This window comes from Triticum aestivum, chromosome 6B, assembly GCF_018294505.1.
Source record: "Triticum aestivum cultivar Chinese Spring chromosome 6B, IWGSC CS RefSeq v2.1, whole genome shotgun sequence".
Classification (NCBI taxonomy): domain Eukaryota; kingdom Viridiplantae; phylum Streptophyta; class Magnoliopsida; order Poales; family Poaceae; genus Triticum; species Triticum aestivum.
Window position 1 is genome coordinate 146,595,299 of NC_057810.1, and position 17,189 is coordinate 146,612,487.

The following is a 17,189-nucleotide window of genomic DNA, read 5'->3' on the forward strand; positions in this document are numbered from 1 at the left end:
TAGGAGTAGCGACTGTGGCTGCCAGAAAGGTGACTTTGGGTCGATCCATGTATTTGTTTTCTCGGGTCCTGTTGAATTATATAATAAAAATGATTGTGTCCATCGCTTGATGCAGAAGTCGGGGTTATCCTCGTTTTCAAAATAAGTGTGAATTATTTTTCTTGTTCTTGTTCTTTCAAATAAAGAACCCAACACAAACATCACACATTGCTCAAACATGTGAAATGTGTAGAAAGCTCTGATCATGTGAAACATTTTTCATACAATTCCACAACCTAAATAATACACATACAAAATATGAACAATTTCATAGAAACCATCACAACTTTTTCAGTTGGCTCTCCCTTGATTTTTTTATCAGCATCGCGTCTCCCTGGACTTGTCTTCAATTCTCACATAACTTTTTCACCGCTTTGTCACCTGGCTCTCTCCTGGTTTATTTATCTACAATGCATTCGCTTTTCCATGCCATTTTCACCTAAAAGAATCTGTTAGCATAATAATGAAAATAGGACGATGTGGGCAGTTCACTAGTGTATCTGTGCACACTGTGTACCAGTGCTCGTTAGATGTAGAATATATGGTTGTATGATGTACTTTAGTCATCTAAAAGATCTTATATTAGTTTGTAGAGGGAGCAGTATTTAAAAAAAAGAGAAATATATTAATATTGCGAAGATACCTATTACACAAATCCTCTGCACCAACAAGATCATGTCTAAAAGACATCCAGAATGCACACAACACGAAAAAAAAGAAAAGGAAAAACAAAGGCCTCACCACAGTGATCAACTCCTCTCAGCAGCAGCACACAAATCACCACAAAAAAACAACACCCAAAAACATAAAAGTTCTCCAAAAGCAACGCCTTCAAGAAGATGCACAAACGCCGTCGTCGCCCGATGCAAGATCTTAAGTTTTCTTCCTGAAGAAAGTCCGAGCTAGCAAAACAATACGTTCGGCAAGGCAATTACCAGACACAACCAACGAACATCAGACCTTAGGTTCTCACCCTGAAACACGACCCGACACCCAAGGAGCACCACCAATAATGAAATCCTCTAATGTTGCCACCCCCACTTGTCACTGCTCCTTCTGAAAGAGGGAGTAGTATTGATTGTTGCCATATTTGTAAAAAGAACGATGTGTTCTATGAGAATCAACCCATACTCCCACCGAAAAGAAAGAATTAACCCATACTCCAGCTTTGTATTTTGTTGTGAAACTATGTTTTAGATACGAAACTAAGTTTCAGAAGAAAAAAATCGCTACGAAACTAAGATTCATGTTTTATTTATTAAGAAGCTAAGTTTCATCAAGTCTAAAATGAGATGGACTGCAGCTTGATATTGGTAATACTATAAGGATATTTTCCAGGGTATGTCAACAATAAAAACAACAATCAGCAACAACAAAACCAACGAGTTGGAGTGCATGTTGATTTTTATGAAATACAAGGTTGTTATGTAAATATGTCACAATGCAACTAGTTAAGCAATTTTCTCCAATAAGAAAGTACTATGATTAAGACGTGGATAGGATTTTTTTTTCTTTGGACTATGTACGGATTTCGTGTAAAATTCTTTTTGTTCCAAACATGTTTTCAATAATCATTGCGGCTACAAGCGTACTGGGCTCAGCATCGCCACTTGGCCTTCCTATCATAAAAAGTGACTGTGAAAAAGTTGCTAGTACTACCACTCTACTCTACCAGCAGTAAAAAGTTCAACGAATAAAATAAGTTTTGATAAAAAGCTATATATGGATAAATATCCAGGATCTTCAACCTGCCGACACGATCATCTAGCAGGCAGGAAAAAGGTAAATACTAGAGGATGATGGCTCCCTCCCTTTTCCTCTGTCACGAACACCGGCCACTAGAGTCAAGTCGACCGGTCACTGCCAAAGCTCCTCGCCCCGGCCGCATATGTTGCACTACATGATCCATGATAGTACCAGTTGCCGCACCCATGCACACGCATGCAGTGCAACATGATATTTGCGCCGATTTCAACCGACGGTGAATATTAGGATTGGAGATGTTTCTTTGAACAGTTTCTGTTTTTCCAATGAAATGATTTTTCATTCAATCGTCGCATCAAAGATGATACACCGCGCGGAGTACAAACCCGGCATCTCCATATGTAGATGCATACAACCTAGCACGTCAAAAAGAGAAAATTAGATTGCGACATTGCTTGACAATAGAGAAAAAATAGGGACCTTATTATGCAACGATCCTCAGACCTAGGAGCTGCCTGGGGCGAAGGATGATTCCCCCCATGGGGGGTTCAATCTATGAGAACGATTTCGTTCACTGTGGGAAGCCTCTCGGTGCGGACCCCCTGACAAACATCACCCTAATCATAACACTAGGAGCCCCCCACAAAAGAACTGGGCGAAAAAAGCCCAGATTCGAGCACATAAAAAGTAAGTCCTTAAGATATTTATTTTTTTGCCACCAAAGGATAAGATTTTCCATGATGAAATGAATACGGTTAGTTTCAAAAAAGAAAGTAAGGGGAAAATACCGAAGTAGCACACAAATTGACACGATATAGTAAAATTGAAAATTTATAAACACACTAAAAATTATCATGATGGATAAAATAGTAAATGCCTTGCCATTAAAAATGAAATTGCCATGCTATTTTTAAAATAAAATTTTCATGCTCTTAATAATAAAAAATGCCCTATTTTAAAATAAAATAATTTGTCATGCTCTTAATAACAAAATTGCCATGCTCTTAGTAATTAAATTCCACAAATAATTGATAAAAAAATCACAAGCTTGCCATGTGAGAATTAAAAAAACCTAAAATTGCCATGTTTGGAAGATAAAATGTAATGAATTTGCTATGGGATCATAAGATTTTTCTAATTTTTTTTGCCATGTGTACAAAACAACTTGACATGTGAACATTACAAAAAAATGTTTAAATTTTCCATGTGACAAGTTCAAAATTTATAAATCTACCATTTACATTTTAAAAAAAAAATCCCATGTACCTAAAACAATATTTGCATATTTTTGCCCCATAGTAAAAAAAAAGAGAGGAAGAAGTGAGATTTGATCCCAGGTCTTCAAGTGGAGGCTTGAGGTGCTAGTCAATCCAGTTCGTGGCTCTGTTTGGACAGGATAGCGTTCACGCCGCCTTTGTGTCTCGCGGACGAGTGCAAGAGTTGACATGGCAAGGCCTCTTGCGCCAAGATCTGTCCATGTGATCCAACATCAGGCAGAGCATTTGCTGGAACTTGCTAGAAATCTGACGTTCGCCCATTAACATTTCCCAAAAATATAGGGCTTATGGTGCTGGACGACAGATCCACATACTAAACCGCCATGTGTGCTAGGTAAACGGTGCTGGTTGTATGCTTCAACCGGATAGCCACCACTATAAACAACTGCCGGTCCCCCAGGCGCTGCAGAAAGACCACATACGATAGTGGCGGAGACAAGGGGTGGGGCAACATTTTTTTATTTACATTGTTGATTACTTGCTTCTAGAATTATATTTCAATTGTTTGGCCCTCTCCAACATAGCTTGACAAAACTTAGCACCCCTCATTCATTTTCCTTGCTCCGTCCTTGCATACGGAGCCAATAAGTAAATACATAAATAACTGGCAAAGAAGATGATTTTTTATGTTTTATCAAAAACCATGTCATTCCTGGATAGTAAACGAGCCCAAAATAAGGCTGATGCCCCCAGCAGGATATGGGAAGGCATTTGTTTTATCAATACCATGCAAGCAATTGCCAAATTAGTCTGCACATTGCACAGAGGATATAATGCCACGTGGGTCGATTGATCTAACAACTCGAACGAACTTGCACTCAAAGAAGCGATGTTTGATCGACCCATTGTGGTGGTAGAAGACTCAACTCTTGCTACCTTGTTAATTACAGTGCGCAAAATTATCTCTTGTCAAGACCACCCCTCGACGTAAAAATCGGAGGAAGATGTGAACTCTTAACAAAATTTTGAGCTTCCATATTTTATTATTATCGATTGAGACATCACAATTAACAAGAATCGTGAGTTAACAGAAAAGTTTCCATTCTAATGTAAGGTCCACCTAAACTCATCCGACTGTTGGAAGAGTTATAGAATTCGGTTTAAATTTAAGCTAAAACTAATCTTATTTTCTAAATACCTCTCATCAGACAACCTCTTATATGTATCTTTATGTTGACCATAGTTTGTGGGATGCCCCAAAAGGTGCAAAACTTTTTTTCTTGCCTCTTTTGCATGTAGATATACCAGTAAGCCATGTGCGTCCTTGCTAGTAAATATGACCCCATACATTATGGTCATTTCCACATGCTACAGATGCCCTGCCTCACACTTGTACATCACCAGGCAGATCTGTCGCAAGCTCCTCGCTGCTTCACACTTGCTGACAGTCAGACGATCACATGTTATCCTATTGAAATTGTGTGGTCGCTACAATAAGCAAATCCTTCTTTGCATTGTGTTCTTTTTATATGCTGTGAAAAGAAAATTTCCCTAGCTAGGCGATAATAAATATGTATGGTTACATACTCAGCAAGGACCAAGGAGGTATCTTTAGCTTGAGTGGTGTCATCTCATGTTTGCCATTGCGATAGCACTAGCCACAAAGAAAGTTTTATTCTGCTTTACATTGCTAGGATATGATCTAAGGTTCTTTTCATCCTCTCGTAAACAGAAATGCTAGTGTGAGGTATTTGCACCAATAATATCAGGATCGGGCCCTACTCGTCATATAACCCGAAGAGTCATATAATTCTATGGTCCCTGCTTTAGCCACATACACACAAATTCGAGAACCTCCCGCCGTTCCCAAGTACGTAGAGTCCTTTCAGATTTGTACTGCCAACCTTCTAAAATTCTCGACATGAAAAACAGAAAGCTATATGTATTGCTTTTATGAAAACAGTTCAACAAGATCACGCAGATTCTTAAAATACTTCCCTAATATGCAAACTCCAGATAGCATGACAAGGAAAACATATCCAAAGCCTCACGTTGAAGATTATGAAAAATATATATTTTTTTAAAACGAGGCAAAAGACTTGCCATTTTCATTGATTAAGAAGAAGAGAGTTGCCCGGTTAATTGACGGAAAACCGGGCTAAAACCGATACAACACAACCCACATGACATAGGCACCACCGGCCAACCTGGCCACTGACATGAACAGAAGCCACGACGGCACATGCCAACGGATGGCCACACGCGCAAGCAACCGACAGCTCCGACATTGACGACGAGCAACACAAGGGAAATATGCAGGACTTGCGCCGACCATGCCCAAAAGAGCACCTCGGACACGTCGGGAAGAACCGACTACCGAAGACCACGCCGCAACCCAAGCTCTTCTCGACGCCATCATCGTTGCCAAACAGGAACCAGCGCCCCGCCTCAGCAAACCACGCGGCGAAGATGCCGCCATCGACGGCGAAGATGCCATCATCCTCCAGTCTCTCAGTCGTTGCCGGCTCCGAGACGATGCCCCCAAGGAGGAGAAAGACGCGAACACGCCTCCATCGCCCGATCCAGCGGATCTGAGGTTTCCCTCCGGAGCCCAAGCCGTGGGGAGAGGGAGCACCTCCACGACGACGCTTCCAAGAAAGATCATGGCACACGCGGGCGCCGCCGTCGTCGGCTCCGGTGAAGACCGGAGCAAAGATTTCTCCCGGAGATGTGCCGACCACTTGCCACCACCGACCGCCGCCCACTAACCACCACCCCTGCCGAGGCCGACCTCACTCTGGCTACGGGATCCCACGATCCACCGCGACCAGACTCGCACCACCTCCTGGCCGAAGCCGCCACCACCACATCCGGGGCCGCCGCCCCGGAGCCCAAGAGCCTCCACGTCGGCCGCTGGTCCCTCCTCCACCTTTGCCCGAACGCCTGCACACCGGTGGCCCCTACGGCCCGCGCCGCCGGACCGGCCAGAGCCAGATCCGCGGCAACCACCTGCGCCCAGCGGCTCGGATCCGGCGAGGCCCGCCGTCCCCTGCCACACCGCTCCCACCGCCGAGCACCACTGCCACCACCACGCCTCTACTCGCTGAGCGAGCTACGAGGCAGCCGCCAGAACCGCGCATCGGCTGCAGGGCCCGCCCCAGGCCCAGATCGGGCCCGCGCGCGAGCAGCCACCACCGCGCGCCCGTTGCTGACGCCGAGCAGCCACCGCGGCCCCGACGAGAGACCGCGCCACCAGCGCCAGCCCGTGCAGACCCGCCGCTGCGCCCCGCCCGCAGCACAGCGCCCCTGCCCGCCGGGGCGACCCGCGCCGCCACCGCCGCACTAGGAGGGAAGGAGTCCCCGCCGCCGCCGACGCGGGCCAGGCTTCGCCCGGCGGCGTCTTTTGGCGACGGCGAGGGGATGAGGGGGAGGAGGAGGACCTGGGGGCGGGCAGAAGGGGGGCTCGCCAGCCGCCGCTCGCGGGAGCGACGGGGGCGAGAGCTTCCCTCAGAGGGCTTTTTTGTCCATGAAAAATATTATAAGTATGCACTACCATGTCTGAAGTCAAGGTGAGTACACCACTAGATCTTGGAACTAGATGTGGAAGGAAGAAAAGAACAGCCAAATCTAGCATTGAAGAGGTAGCAACAGTGCAAGGATCACACTGGAGGCCAGAAGCTTAGATCCATTGTTCAAGTTCAACCCCCATGGCGCTTCATGTCCAACCAAGTGCATGCATCTGACCAGAATATGTGCTGAGGTGACACTGGCACTGCACCTAATATGTTTTCATTGGAAGACATAACTTGTGGTTTGCATGGCATTATCTTCCTCCTTATCTCGTGCTCTAATTATTTTAAAAAAACTACACATAGTCTGATTTAAAGCCTGGCAGCAGGCTCTAGTTGGTGGTTTGGAAGGTTTTCTTGAGATGGACAGTGCATGGGTAGGCTGGCCCAGGGCCAATCAAAACACATGGCCCAGCCACAGCCTCAGCCCCCAAAGGCACAACAACAAACAGTGCATCTGCACAGGAGCAGAGTGGGCCTGCTCGCTCTTTCTCCTTGATGAAGTTTCTGGGTCAGTTTGGACCCAGCGAAAGAGAAATTCAATCGAAAACTTTTGTCCTCCGAAAGGGATATCCAATCGGAAGGTTGTTCGGAACATCTTTGCCAGATCGCCGGAGCAGAAATCGACGGCGATGCATGGATAGATAGACACTGCCGACATACAGAAATAGACGAGGTTGCTGTGCCTGGAAGTTGCATATTCATACGAAAAGCAGCGACGGTCAAAGTTGCGTTTGCGTGTTCGAAAACACGTCGTCCATGTCCATGTCCAAAATGTCGCATTTCTGAAACAGAAACGGGGGCATCTTCTGCCAGGCACTCTCGCCGTCAATTTCCGCAAACAGCAACTTCTTACATCGGGGCTCTGCTGGGTGATCGTTCCAGGTCGGCAGATCACTCGCTCAACACTGTTCATGATCAGGCTATTACCACACCTTCATGTTCAGATCTCTCCCGGGTCGCCAACTTGCCAGCTGAAACAGAGCCCCCTTGCTGCTCTTGCCGGTAAACCATCTGATGACTGATGGTGTGCTTGAGAACCAAGCTATTGTCACCGCAACTGCAAGGAGCCCGGGGAGGTGGCCCTTGATGGCTGCCTCGGAATAGTCGAAGTCGGTAGACAGCCCGTGGCTATCACAAATGGCTGGCTGATCCAGAGAGTACTAGCATTCAACAATCTGCGACCAAATGCACTCTTGTGCTAACATGCAACCAATCTGTGACCAAAGATGACAGTCAGTCAGATTCTGCCTTCAGATCAGACGCATTACGCAACCAGGCGTGGTGTGGCAAATTCGACAATCTTCTTCAAGTATACGTACTCCCTCCGTCCGAAAATACTTGTCATCAAAATGAACAAAATGGAATGTATCTAAAACTAAAATACATCTAGATACATCCTCTTTGTATTTCCGGACGGAGGGAGTATATGCTAAACCAATACATGCTTGCAATTTTGGCATCTTTATTCGGCAATATCTGCGCGTAGCCATGGGCAGAACAACCTACAAAGTTCCAGGACCAATCACACGTTCGTATCTAATTTGCCTAGTGACAAATTGGATTTGATCAGAAGCATCCTTTACAGATTCAACAGCGGCACTTGCTCTGCAAGTTTGCACCAGATTGTTGACATTATTGTATACCACTACTACACTACTATGTCTAATCTACTGGTGGAATGAAGTGCCATGTTGTTCGATATGTCTTGTCTTGACAAATGTTGGAAGTCAGGCGGTTGTTATGCCGACCGCCATCGGATCTTCAGGTATCCGAATTTGCCAGCACCGGGAGACGAACCCTCGAAGACAATTGGTAGGTAACCGGTGGCTGCTTTGTATCTTTTCTGGATCTGAAAGGGTCCAACAAGTATTGAGTTAGTATTCACAGATACAATGGTGAATTGTGATTATCCTTTGGGGAAGGATTCAAGATTTATCTATCTTTTGGGATCAGAAATCAGAGGAGAGTTAGTGTGGTTGTAATAGAGAATTCAGGGTGTTCACTAATACAAAAAAAATACTCCCTCTGTTCGGAATTACTCGTCCAAGAAATGAATGTATCTAGATGTATTTTAGTTGTAGATACATCCATTTTTGTGACAAGTAATTCCGAACGGAGGGAGTACATGGACAATTACCTCGAAAATCTCTTCACTACTTTTCAGGCTATTTTTCCCAATAACACAAACTGAACCACCAGAACCTCCACCAGTGATCTTTGCACCAAATAGACTCGGGCCTTCATGTTGCGAGGTGGTCTTCCTGTGCTGGATTTCTTGTACTAGATTCACCAGCCTATCAGTCCCATCAGAACCAAGCCCGCAAGCATTGTAGCTGTAATGGCACTGCCATCAAGGAGAAAACAAGAGGGTCAACAGTATGCCACAATTTCTGAATTTGAAATAATACAGAAGCACATGGATTGATAACCAAGTGTCAGAACGCATGAAATTTACCTGATACATAAGTTCTCCAAGGGCTGAAAGTTGCTCATCTGTTTTGGCTGCTGTTAACAATGCTTTGAAGGCCTACATAGCAGATGATATATTTTTAAAAAGAAAATCTTAAAGCTGTTTGCGAGAGCATATAATCACAGGTTTTATCTAAGATTTTTTTGACGCTATCTAGCTTAAGATAAAACCAAATGCCTCTCTGTGTGCAGCTTGTATGGGAAAACAAGCTTTTTAAATGCTTTTGAGCTCAGAGCTCTAAAATAATTGGTAAGATATACTTCCTCTGTCTCATATTAGTAGTTGTCTACTAGATACGTCAATTTCAGCGACAGCTAATATGAGACGGAGGGAGTATAAAATTAGTAAACACATGAAAATGGAAAGAAAACGAAAAAGAAAAAACCCTGTAAGTTGTCATCATCAACAACCATTATGCGGAAGAATTGGCAATACGGTTTAAGATAGTAAACCTCAACACGGAAGTTCTCGTATATGGGATGTCTAGTAGGAGCCTTCACACTGTAAGATCTTTTTGGGTCAATAACTGTTACTGCATCGTTGTGATCTCCATATTTCTCCATAAATTCATCCCCAGTAATAAACTCAGGTATATCTCTTGCATAGGCAGCTTCATATCTGTAGTAGAAGAATTAGCATGTGAATCTACACAACAAGGAAAACGCAATGCAGAATCACAAGTCTTCGCCAATTTTAGTAACGTAAAGCAGACCTATGAGGTGGTAGGTTGCATAAATACTGCAGTGAAGCTTCAGATTTCAGAAGATCCACACCATATTTTTCATATTCTTCAGAAGCGTCGCACGATTGCGTGGGAGTAGACGGAAAGGATTGAGAAATTAGGTCAGATGCAGCACACTTAATCATCTTGCGTCCCATATATGTGCCTACCCTCACAGATCCATAATCAGTCCCACCAACACTACACAACACAAAAGAGTGCAATTAGCTTCAGTTCAGTGCTGAAAGCAGCTCAGGAGTACACTAGGCACAATCAGGACAAGATCTACCTATGTCGTATCCCAGAGTCGAGACCCCAAAATCGTATATGAGTTGGAATGCTGACCAATTCTTTCACTTCAGCAGGCTGCACGGAAGTTGACAAAATAAATACAAAGATCAGAGAGCTGGACTGGATGAATGATTGTATCAACCAGCTATTGGAACATGATAACCCTCACTAACCTGGCAAACCATAGCCAGAAGTTTGTTGGCTTCTCCGCAAGCAGATGTCATTTGGTCCATTACACCACAAGGAGCTCCAACAATGTGATTCTCAACCTGCATAATTGTTTACCAATGGATGAATAACTTGAACAGAAGATGAAGTGATGATTGCAACACAGTTTGAACCCGTCAAGGGGTAACTTTATCTTTATAAATACCGTACCTTTTGACAGAGTATAGCAAGATCCCTTGGAGCAATATTTAAACCTACAGCAAAGGAAAACACATGGGTTAATGCCATTTAGCATGTTCAGTTAAGTTGAATGTGCACCAGTAGCTGCAGACAAAGTAGGGAGTTCAAATAATGTGAACTAAAATAAGAATCATTCTATAAGATTTTTCTACAAGCAACATGTATCGCTGTAATCAATGTACTAACCATAGACTGCGGCAATAGCAGACATTGTAGCAACCTCCACTGATGCAGAAGATGAGACACCTTTGCCTTCAGGAACAGAAGAAGAAACCTGATCATCCAAACAAGAATATCAAAAGGTGGCCATACAAGCAGTCCATTTACAATTACGTATGACAGAAGAAAATTCAATCAATTAAAGTACTGTTTGGAAATAAATGTGAAACAAGATATCTGATGGCTAATTAACATTTAACACACAACGTCCTTTGCTGATGAATTCTTAAAGCACACCTCCCCAATTTGAGCAAGGAGGGAAATAGATGAGCTGTTACATATTTTAAACCGTGACAAGAGTTTTGATGAAACTTAGTAGAAAGGCTCAATACCCACCAAAATGCTCATGCTGTCTGTGAATTGAACACCTAGTTCAGTCATCAACACAAGAACTGTTCCAGCAACATAGGCAGCCCATCTGAGATAGAACAGTTCTGTCAATAAGAACACACATGCCATGTTATCACTTAGAGAGGAAAGATAAGCATTTTTCTTACTTTTGAGATGGGTCCTGGGAGAAATATTCTTTGGCCTTCTCATATGATATTGGTTTGTCACCATCCATAAAATCAGACAGGTCCATATCAAATGTTGGTGCGCGGTTACTCAATTCAGAGCCAAATGATACCTGCACAAACATCCAGTTGTCCAAAATGAGACTACACATTCAATTTAACATGTCGCATCTACTCTGGCTGGTTGCTCTCTGTGAAAGAGAATGTCAGAAGAACGAGAAAATGGAACTTAACATGCTACTACCTCCGTATGGAATTACTTGTCGCTCAAATGGATGTATCTAGCACAATGCTAGATGCATCCATTTGAGCAACAAGTAATTCCGGATGGAGGGAGTACATTTTTTAGTTATCCAGCGGGCAATGCAAGAAATGAGAGGTGAAAAAGAAAACCTGTATGAACCCATGACTGTGTGCAAGATACGAAGATAAAGAAGCTTGGAGATTTAATTATACATACAATTTGCAAAATCGGCACTGCTCCATTTGCTAGCTGCCTAGCCTGAGTATGCTTCCATAGCTTCTGCTTGATAGGATCACTTCTCTGAATAGCAACATGACAGGCCTCTCGAATGGGCATCTGGTAATTGGACAACCACAACGTCAATTAGACATGCCAAAAAACTAACACCCTTCCATTTTACTGAAGTAAACTGAATGGACCAATTCCCTAAGGTGGTATTTGTAAAGAAAAGTAGAATGCTGATAAATATCAAGATAGATAATCAATCCCTGCTATAACCCATTCATTCTGGAGGAGAAGGACAGAGCCTCAAAATGTTCCAAACACCTATATTACTGACAACCCACAAAACTAATCACCATCTAATAAAGAAATCAATCACTATGTCAGGCGTGTGCATTTGGAGATAGTACATGTAAGCACATCATGTCACAATGCACACAGGAGTCCAGGATAAACCCTATGATGACGCGAGACATAGGAGGAGAAACAAACTAAAAGCAAAGTAAACACATAATGGAAGAATCTGTAAATACTGAAAATTGAGTTTACTATTTTCATAAAATTGACATGCAAGCATAGCACAAGAACAAAACTATTTTCAGAATTACCTGCAGTACAAGACTTCCTGAATAATCTGCAATGCCACCCATGACGTCCAATCGTCCAGGTGCTCTTGCAACATATATATCCTCCTGCAACAGAACAAATCACTAATTAACACTGCATACGAATCTCATTTGACAAAATATTTTCCTCAAGTATCAAGAAAATGAAGGGCGCGTCATCAGACATGGTTGTAACTTTTGCGTTATCTAGTCTAGTATAGGGAAAAGAAGCAGAACCTGGGACAGGTTACATAATTCACTATTGAGGGACTGGAAAAGGCCGAACTGCATACCTGCAAGTCAAAGAGTACAGAAGCAGCAGTCCTTTCTCGGGATTGCTTCTCAGGGATCCTCGGATCGTTTCCAACAAGCCCAGATAAACTTGTCAGGAAAGCCATAGTATCGGTTAATCCTTGCATGTCTCCATGGAGAATCTCGAAGTCCTCAAAAGATCTGACAAAAAGTAAGATATAGAATGGGAACATAACAGCATACACTCTTGGAGAATCGGCAAATGATATGAAGGAAAAAGAAAGGAAATGTGAACTTACGATTCTGCACTTCCATTAATCCGACGAGACGCGGGTGCTACTGCTGGGCGAACACCGATTTCTTTCTCGGAGAGAGAATACCATTCAGGAATTCCTACATCTCTCCCCGGAGCCCTCTGTAGTTGGTATCCTAGCACTATGGCATCACGTAATCGTCTTGCCCCGCTCAACTATGATTGTACAATCAAACAAGTTTATTAAATAAGGGCAAAAGATGTGAAATTTGTTAACAAAAGTTTATAGTTTAAAATTTCCAAAGCAGAAAAAATCAAGGTACAATAGAAGGTGAAATAAGCTCAATGATCATAGTCGGCATTATTATATGTACAGTCACTCACCTTGCCGGAAATATACTTCTTCCCGACAGCAGTATCCTGGAGGATATGTGCAGCCACCTGAATGAAGAAACAAAAGCTTAGAATGCATAAAAGGGTTTGCAATGCAATCTAATAAGTGGACTGGACTGCATAAATGTTATATCTTGTTCTAAGGAAAACAGGAAACGGGATATTAAGTTGCTGCCTCCTGATTTTTTGGAAGAACTGATTCTGCAAGCTATTTAAATGCTTCTTATATTTAAAACCAAACTGTCCCTGGTTGTTCTGTGGAAATGTAATCATCAACATGATTTCTAATTGAGTTTGCAAATAACATTCACAAATATTGCACCTGGGAGCGGAAAGTAGATTACCTCGCCACCATTTATTGGACGATCATAGCAGGGTTTAAGTGTTAAAGCACGTAGCAGATAAGGTTTCCAATGTCCAGTAAGTAAATCCCTCCGTATCATCTCAATGCCACATTGATAATGCTGTTTTTTAAGGGACAAAAGAGAATACAAGACAGCGTGTCATATTACTTGAATGACAGTCTTATATAGCCTGAAATACCATTTATGTAAGGTGATGCTCAGAGATGTTTTAACCTCAAGCATATTCCGCAGAAAAGGCTCTTCATTGAAATAATCTCTACGAACAAATACAAATGGCAGCTTGTACGCCAAAGCCTCACTCACGGTACCATATCCAATTTTCCCTACATGCGAGAGCCACAATTGTCATGTGTCGGGCAAGAAAAGGAAAAACAGAGAAAATAACACCGATGTGTATAACATTGTGTTTACCAAGCATGCAGTCAGATGCTGCCATTAAATCAGGTGTGTACGCATCCTTTGCGAGCTTGACATAATTTGGAGGAAGCTCTTGAGTATCAGATGCACCACATACCTGTCAGAAAATAGCATAATTTTAGTCAGAAAGGTTGGCAAGGCACTGAAAGGAAGTAAATAAATTGTCGTCAAACAAACGGTACCAAACAAAGCCAACCATCAGGCAACCACTCTTTCTTCAATTTCCATCCTGCCGGCTGGAGAATAGAGTAGTATCATCATAATGACATTAATATTGAACTAGTATAAAAAACAAAGATCAAAATTTAACAGATGTGTGATTAGCTGCCATCAGTTAGTTTATTAAAATGAAGTAAAGCATCCACGTATTAGAAAAAAGTCCTGCTTAGTTAATGGCTCACCTGTCCTCCAAAGTTGAAAATGACCACCTTAACATCCTCTGCAATCCCTAGTTCCTTTCTCACCTGATATATGAAAATTGTAGAAGTTAGACACAAATAATATGGATTAGTTTATAGAGTAACATTCTCAAGCAGAATCATACAGACCTCGGATCGAGATTTGTGTAATCTTCTCACCACAAGAGGCACATCAATAACATCACGGAAAGCAGGCACTGTAGAAGATAAAATCAGTCACTTGTTATTCATGAGAAGTGCAAGCCAATATTTAAGATCTTTGGAAATATCATCACTCAGTCGGGGGGACATACTAGGGCAGTATCCAGGGAGTCGTAGTAAGAACTCACAATGTGAGTAATCCTCTGCTATCTACAGTTATTGTCAACAGGTGTACATGGTTATTAAACAAACGTAATAAATCGCAGCTTGCATATGTACACTATGAATGGCCAATATTAAGGAAAAATACAGATGTCGATTTCAGCTCTGGAAGGAGGATGCTTTTAGAACTTAGTGCCAGCCAACTAATTAACACTGCATTTAATGACAAACCAGCATATATACAAGATTTATCCTAAAGGTAGAAAACTTTTAAACTTGAATTTAGCATGCCAGCAAGTGCTACAATAAGGAACTAAGTCTGCAAGCAGGGCACCTGCCACACAATTGAGCGATGATGATTTCCAGCTGCTACAACGTACTCTGCATAAATGAAGTCCCAACTGCAAATTGGAGATAAGATCAGGGCATTTCTGTATGGAAACCAAAATAAGATGACTATGAAAAATATAAAAACAATTAGTTGCATACTGCCTGTCAGTTCCAGATAAAAGCCACTCCCTCCGTTAACAAATACCCCCTCCATCCCAAAATAAGTGACTCAACTTTGTACTAAATTTTTGGGATGAAGGGAGTACTTCAATATGGACTACATACCAACTGAAATGAGTGAACAAACATACTAAAACGTGTCTATATACATCCGATTCAGAAAAAAGTTAAAACAACTTATATTTGTGAACGGAGGGGCTAATTGAATTATAAGGTATTGTTTTTTTATAACTATATGGTATTGTTAGCATTACACAGAGCTGCAGAATTTTGTGGCTTAAATATAGCAGACAACAATTTATGCACAGACCATAAAGAAGTTACAAAAAATACATCAGTATGTATGTGCCATGGCATCAAGATGTTAGCAGCAGAAAATAGGCATAAATTAGTTGAGTTGATGACTACAGCAAGTAAGTAAACACTGATTCCCTAAAATACTCAGGGTACAACCTATTACATGACAACTGGCTCGGCCGTTTGTACAGCCTCATGGTATTTACAACACTTAGAACGAAGCAAACAGAGGAACAACTCACCTGAAATTCGTGACACACACGGAGCGAATGCCAGCATCTGCAGCTGCCCTACACGCCACCGGGACGACATCCGAAACCTGCCCATGGTCAACAGACAACATAATTCTGAATTCAGATGCTGCATGCCAAGGGTTCATGGAGATTTCAGATATCATATAACAGTAGAAATCAACTGGCAGGAGTCGCCAGAAGAGGAACAAAATATTTAAGTACCACTAAGTCGGCCTTGATTGAGTGGAGCCACTCCACTTCAGTCCTGAGTATCGCCTCGCGGGGCACCACGGCCGTCTGATGGTACTGCATTCCGCAGCCACCGTACGATCAGTCAGTCAGCCGCAAGGCGAGGCGGGGATAGTAATAAAGAGAAACGACACGATAGGTGGGGTTGGGATCGGGACCTTCTCGAGGGAGGCGAGCCGGTCGACGGTGAGCGCGTCGGCCTGCACGGCGCCGCAGTCGAGCAGGACCCTGCGGATGTGGAGGCTGGGGGAGTCGATCTCAGTGGTGAAGACGAACTCCGGCGCGGCGGTGACCACGTGCACGTCGTGCCCCGCGCTGATCAGGTGCCTCACCACCTGCGCGATTTAATCATAAAAATCCGAGGTCAGGGGAGGACGCGCGCGTCATCGGTCACCCCCAACCGAGAGGAAACAGAGGCGGACCTCGAGGGCGCGGGTGGCGTGGCCGAAGCCGTGGCCGGTGATGTAGTAGGCGAAGACGAGGCGCTGCTGCGCCGGCGGCGGCGCCTCCTCGGCGCCGCTTCCCCGGGCCACCATCCTCCGCGCCGCGGCCGCACCCTCCCTCTCCTTCCTGCTCTGCTCCGGGCGGTGACTGCGCTGGTGTCACTGTGTTGGCGTGTACTGCTGGGAGGACTGGGTCGGCTGATCGGGCCTTCTTATAGTAAGTCGTGGGGCTATCTCATCCTCCTCCCGCGGGACGGGGAGTGAGCGAGAGTCCGGGGCGTGGACGTTTGGTTCTATCCGAGTCCCGCGGCCGGCCCTCTTTTAGTGCCCGGTTTGTTGTGCCGCTATCGCTTATCCTCTTCCGGCGATCTGCTGTGCTGGGTGACGGACTCGTCCGTGTCACGGACTCACGGGCACGCAACGCTCGACTGTGGAGTCAATCTCAGTTTTGATTTGAGCCATGATGAGAGTGACGTGGAGGGAGAGAGGGGTAGAGTAGGATAGGATAGGGGTTTATCTGCAGCAATGATTCCCGCATACCCTCCCATTATCACCCAACGGACACTTGTGTATTCGTCGATCCTGAAAGAAAGAAAATCGAAAATCCCTCCCATTACCACCCAAATACTTGTGGATTCAGGCAGGGCCGAGACTCCGTTAATTAAGGCCCTGTTCGGATCCTCTCCGCTCCACAACTGCAGCTTCCAGAGCGGAGGGAGCGCCAGCACAATTGCTGGGAGCGGCTCAAACCGAGCTCGTCATGCGGAGCGGAGTAAGAGCAACTCTAGCAGACCCCGCATCCCGCCCCGACCCGTAAAATAACCGCCA

At 43.9% G+C, this 17,189-nt stretch overlaps 1 protein-coding gene across 1 annotated transcript; it reads right to left on the bottom strand.

The window, feature by feature from the left end:
- Positions 1-7,974: 7,974 nt before the first annotated feature.
- LOC123136248 (L-arabinokinase) lies at positions 7,975-16,651 on the bottom strand. Its single transcript, XM_044555583.1, has 29 exons — positions 16,341-16,651; positions 16,077-16,253; positions 15,892-15,975; positions 15,679-15,755; positions 14,964-15,030; positions 14,620-14,677; positions 14,456-14,523; positions 14,309-14,371; positions 14,090-14,143; positions 13,902-14,004; positions 13,704-13,813; positions 13,470-13,589; positions 13,117-13,173; positions 12,779-12,948; positions 12,521-12,680; positions 12,231-12,314; positions 11,617-11,736; positions 11,139-11,269; positions 10,978-11,059; positions 10,609-10,696; positions 10,393-10,436; positions 10,188-10,283; positions 10,013-10,089; positions 9,715-9,924; positions 9,455-9,620; positions 8,988-9,059; positions 8,670-8,876; positions 8,281-8,381; positions 7,975-8,137 (listed from the first exon to the last, which is right to left on the bottom strand). The coding sequence occupies exons 1-29, from the start codon at positions 16,452-16,454 to the stop codon at positions 8,035-8,037; spliced, it is 3,063 nt and encodes a 1,020-aa protein (XP_044411518.1). The 5' UTR covers positions 16,455-16,651; the 3' UTR covers positions 7,975-8,034.
- Between the last annotated feature and the right edge of the window lie 538 nt (positions 16,652-17,189).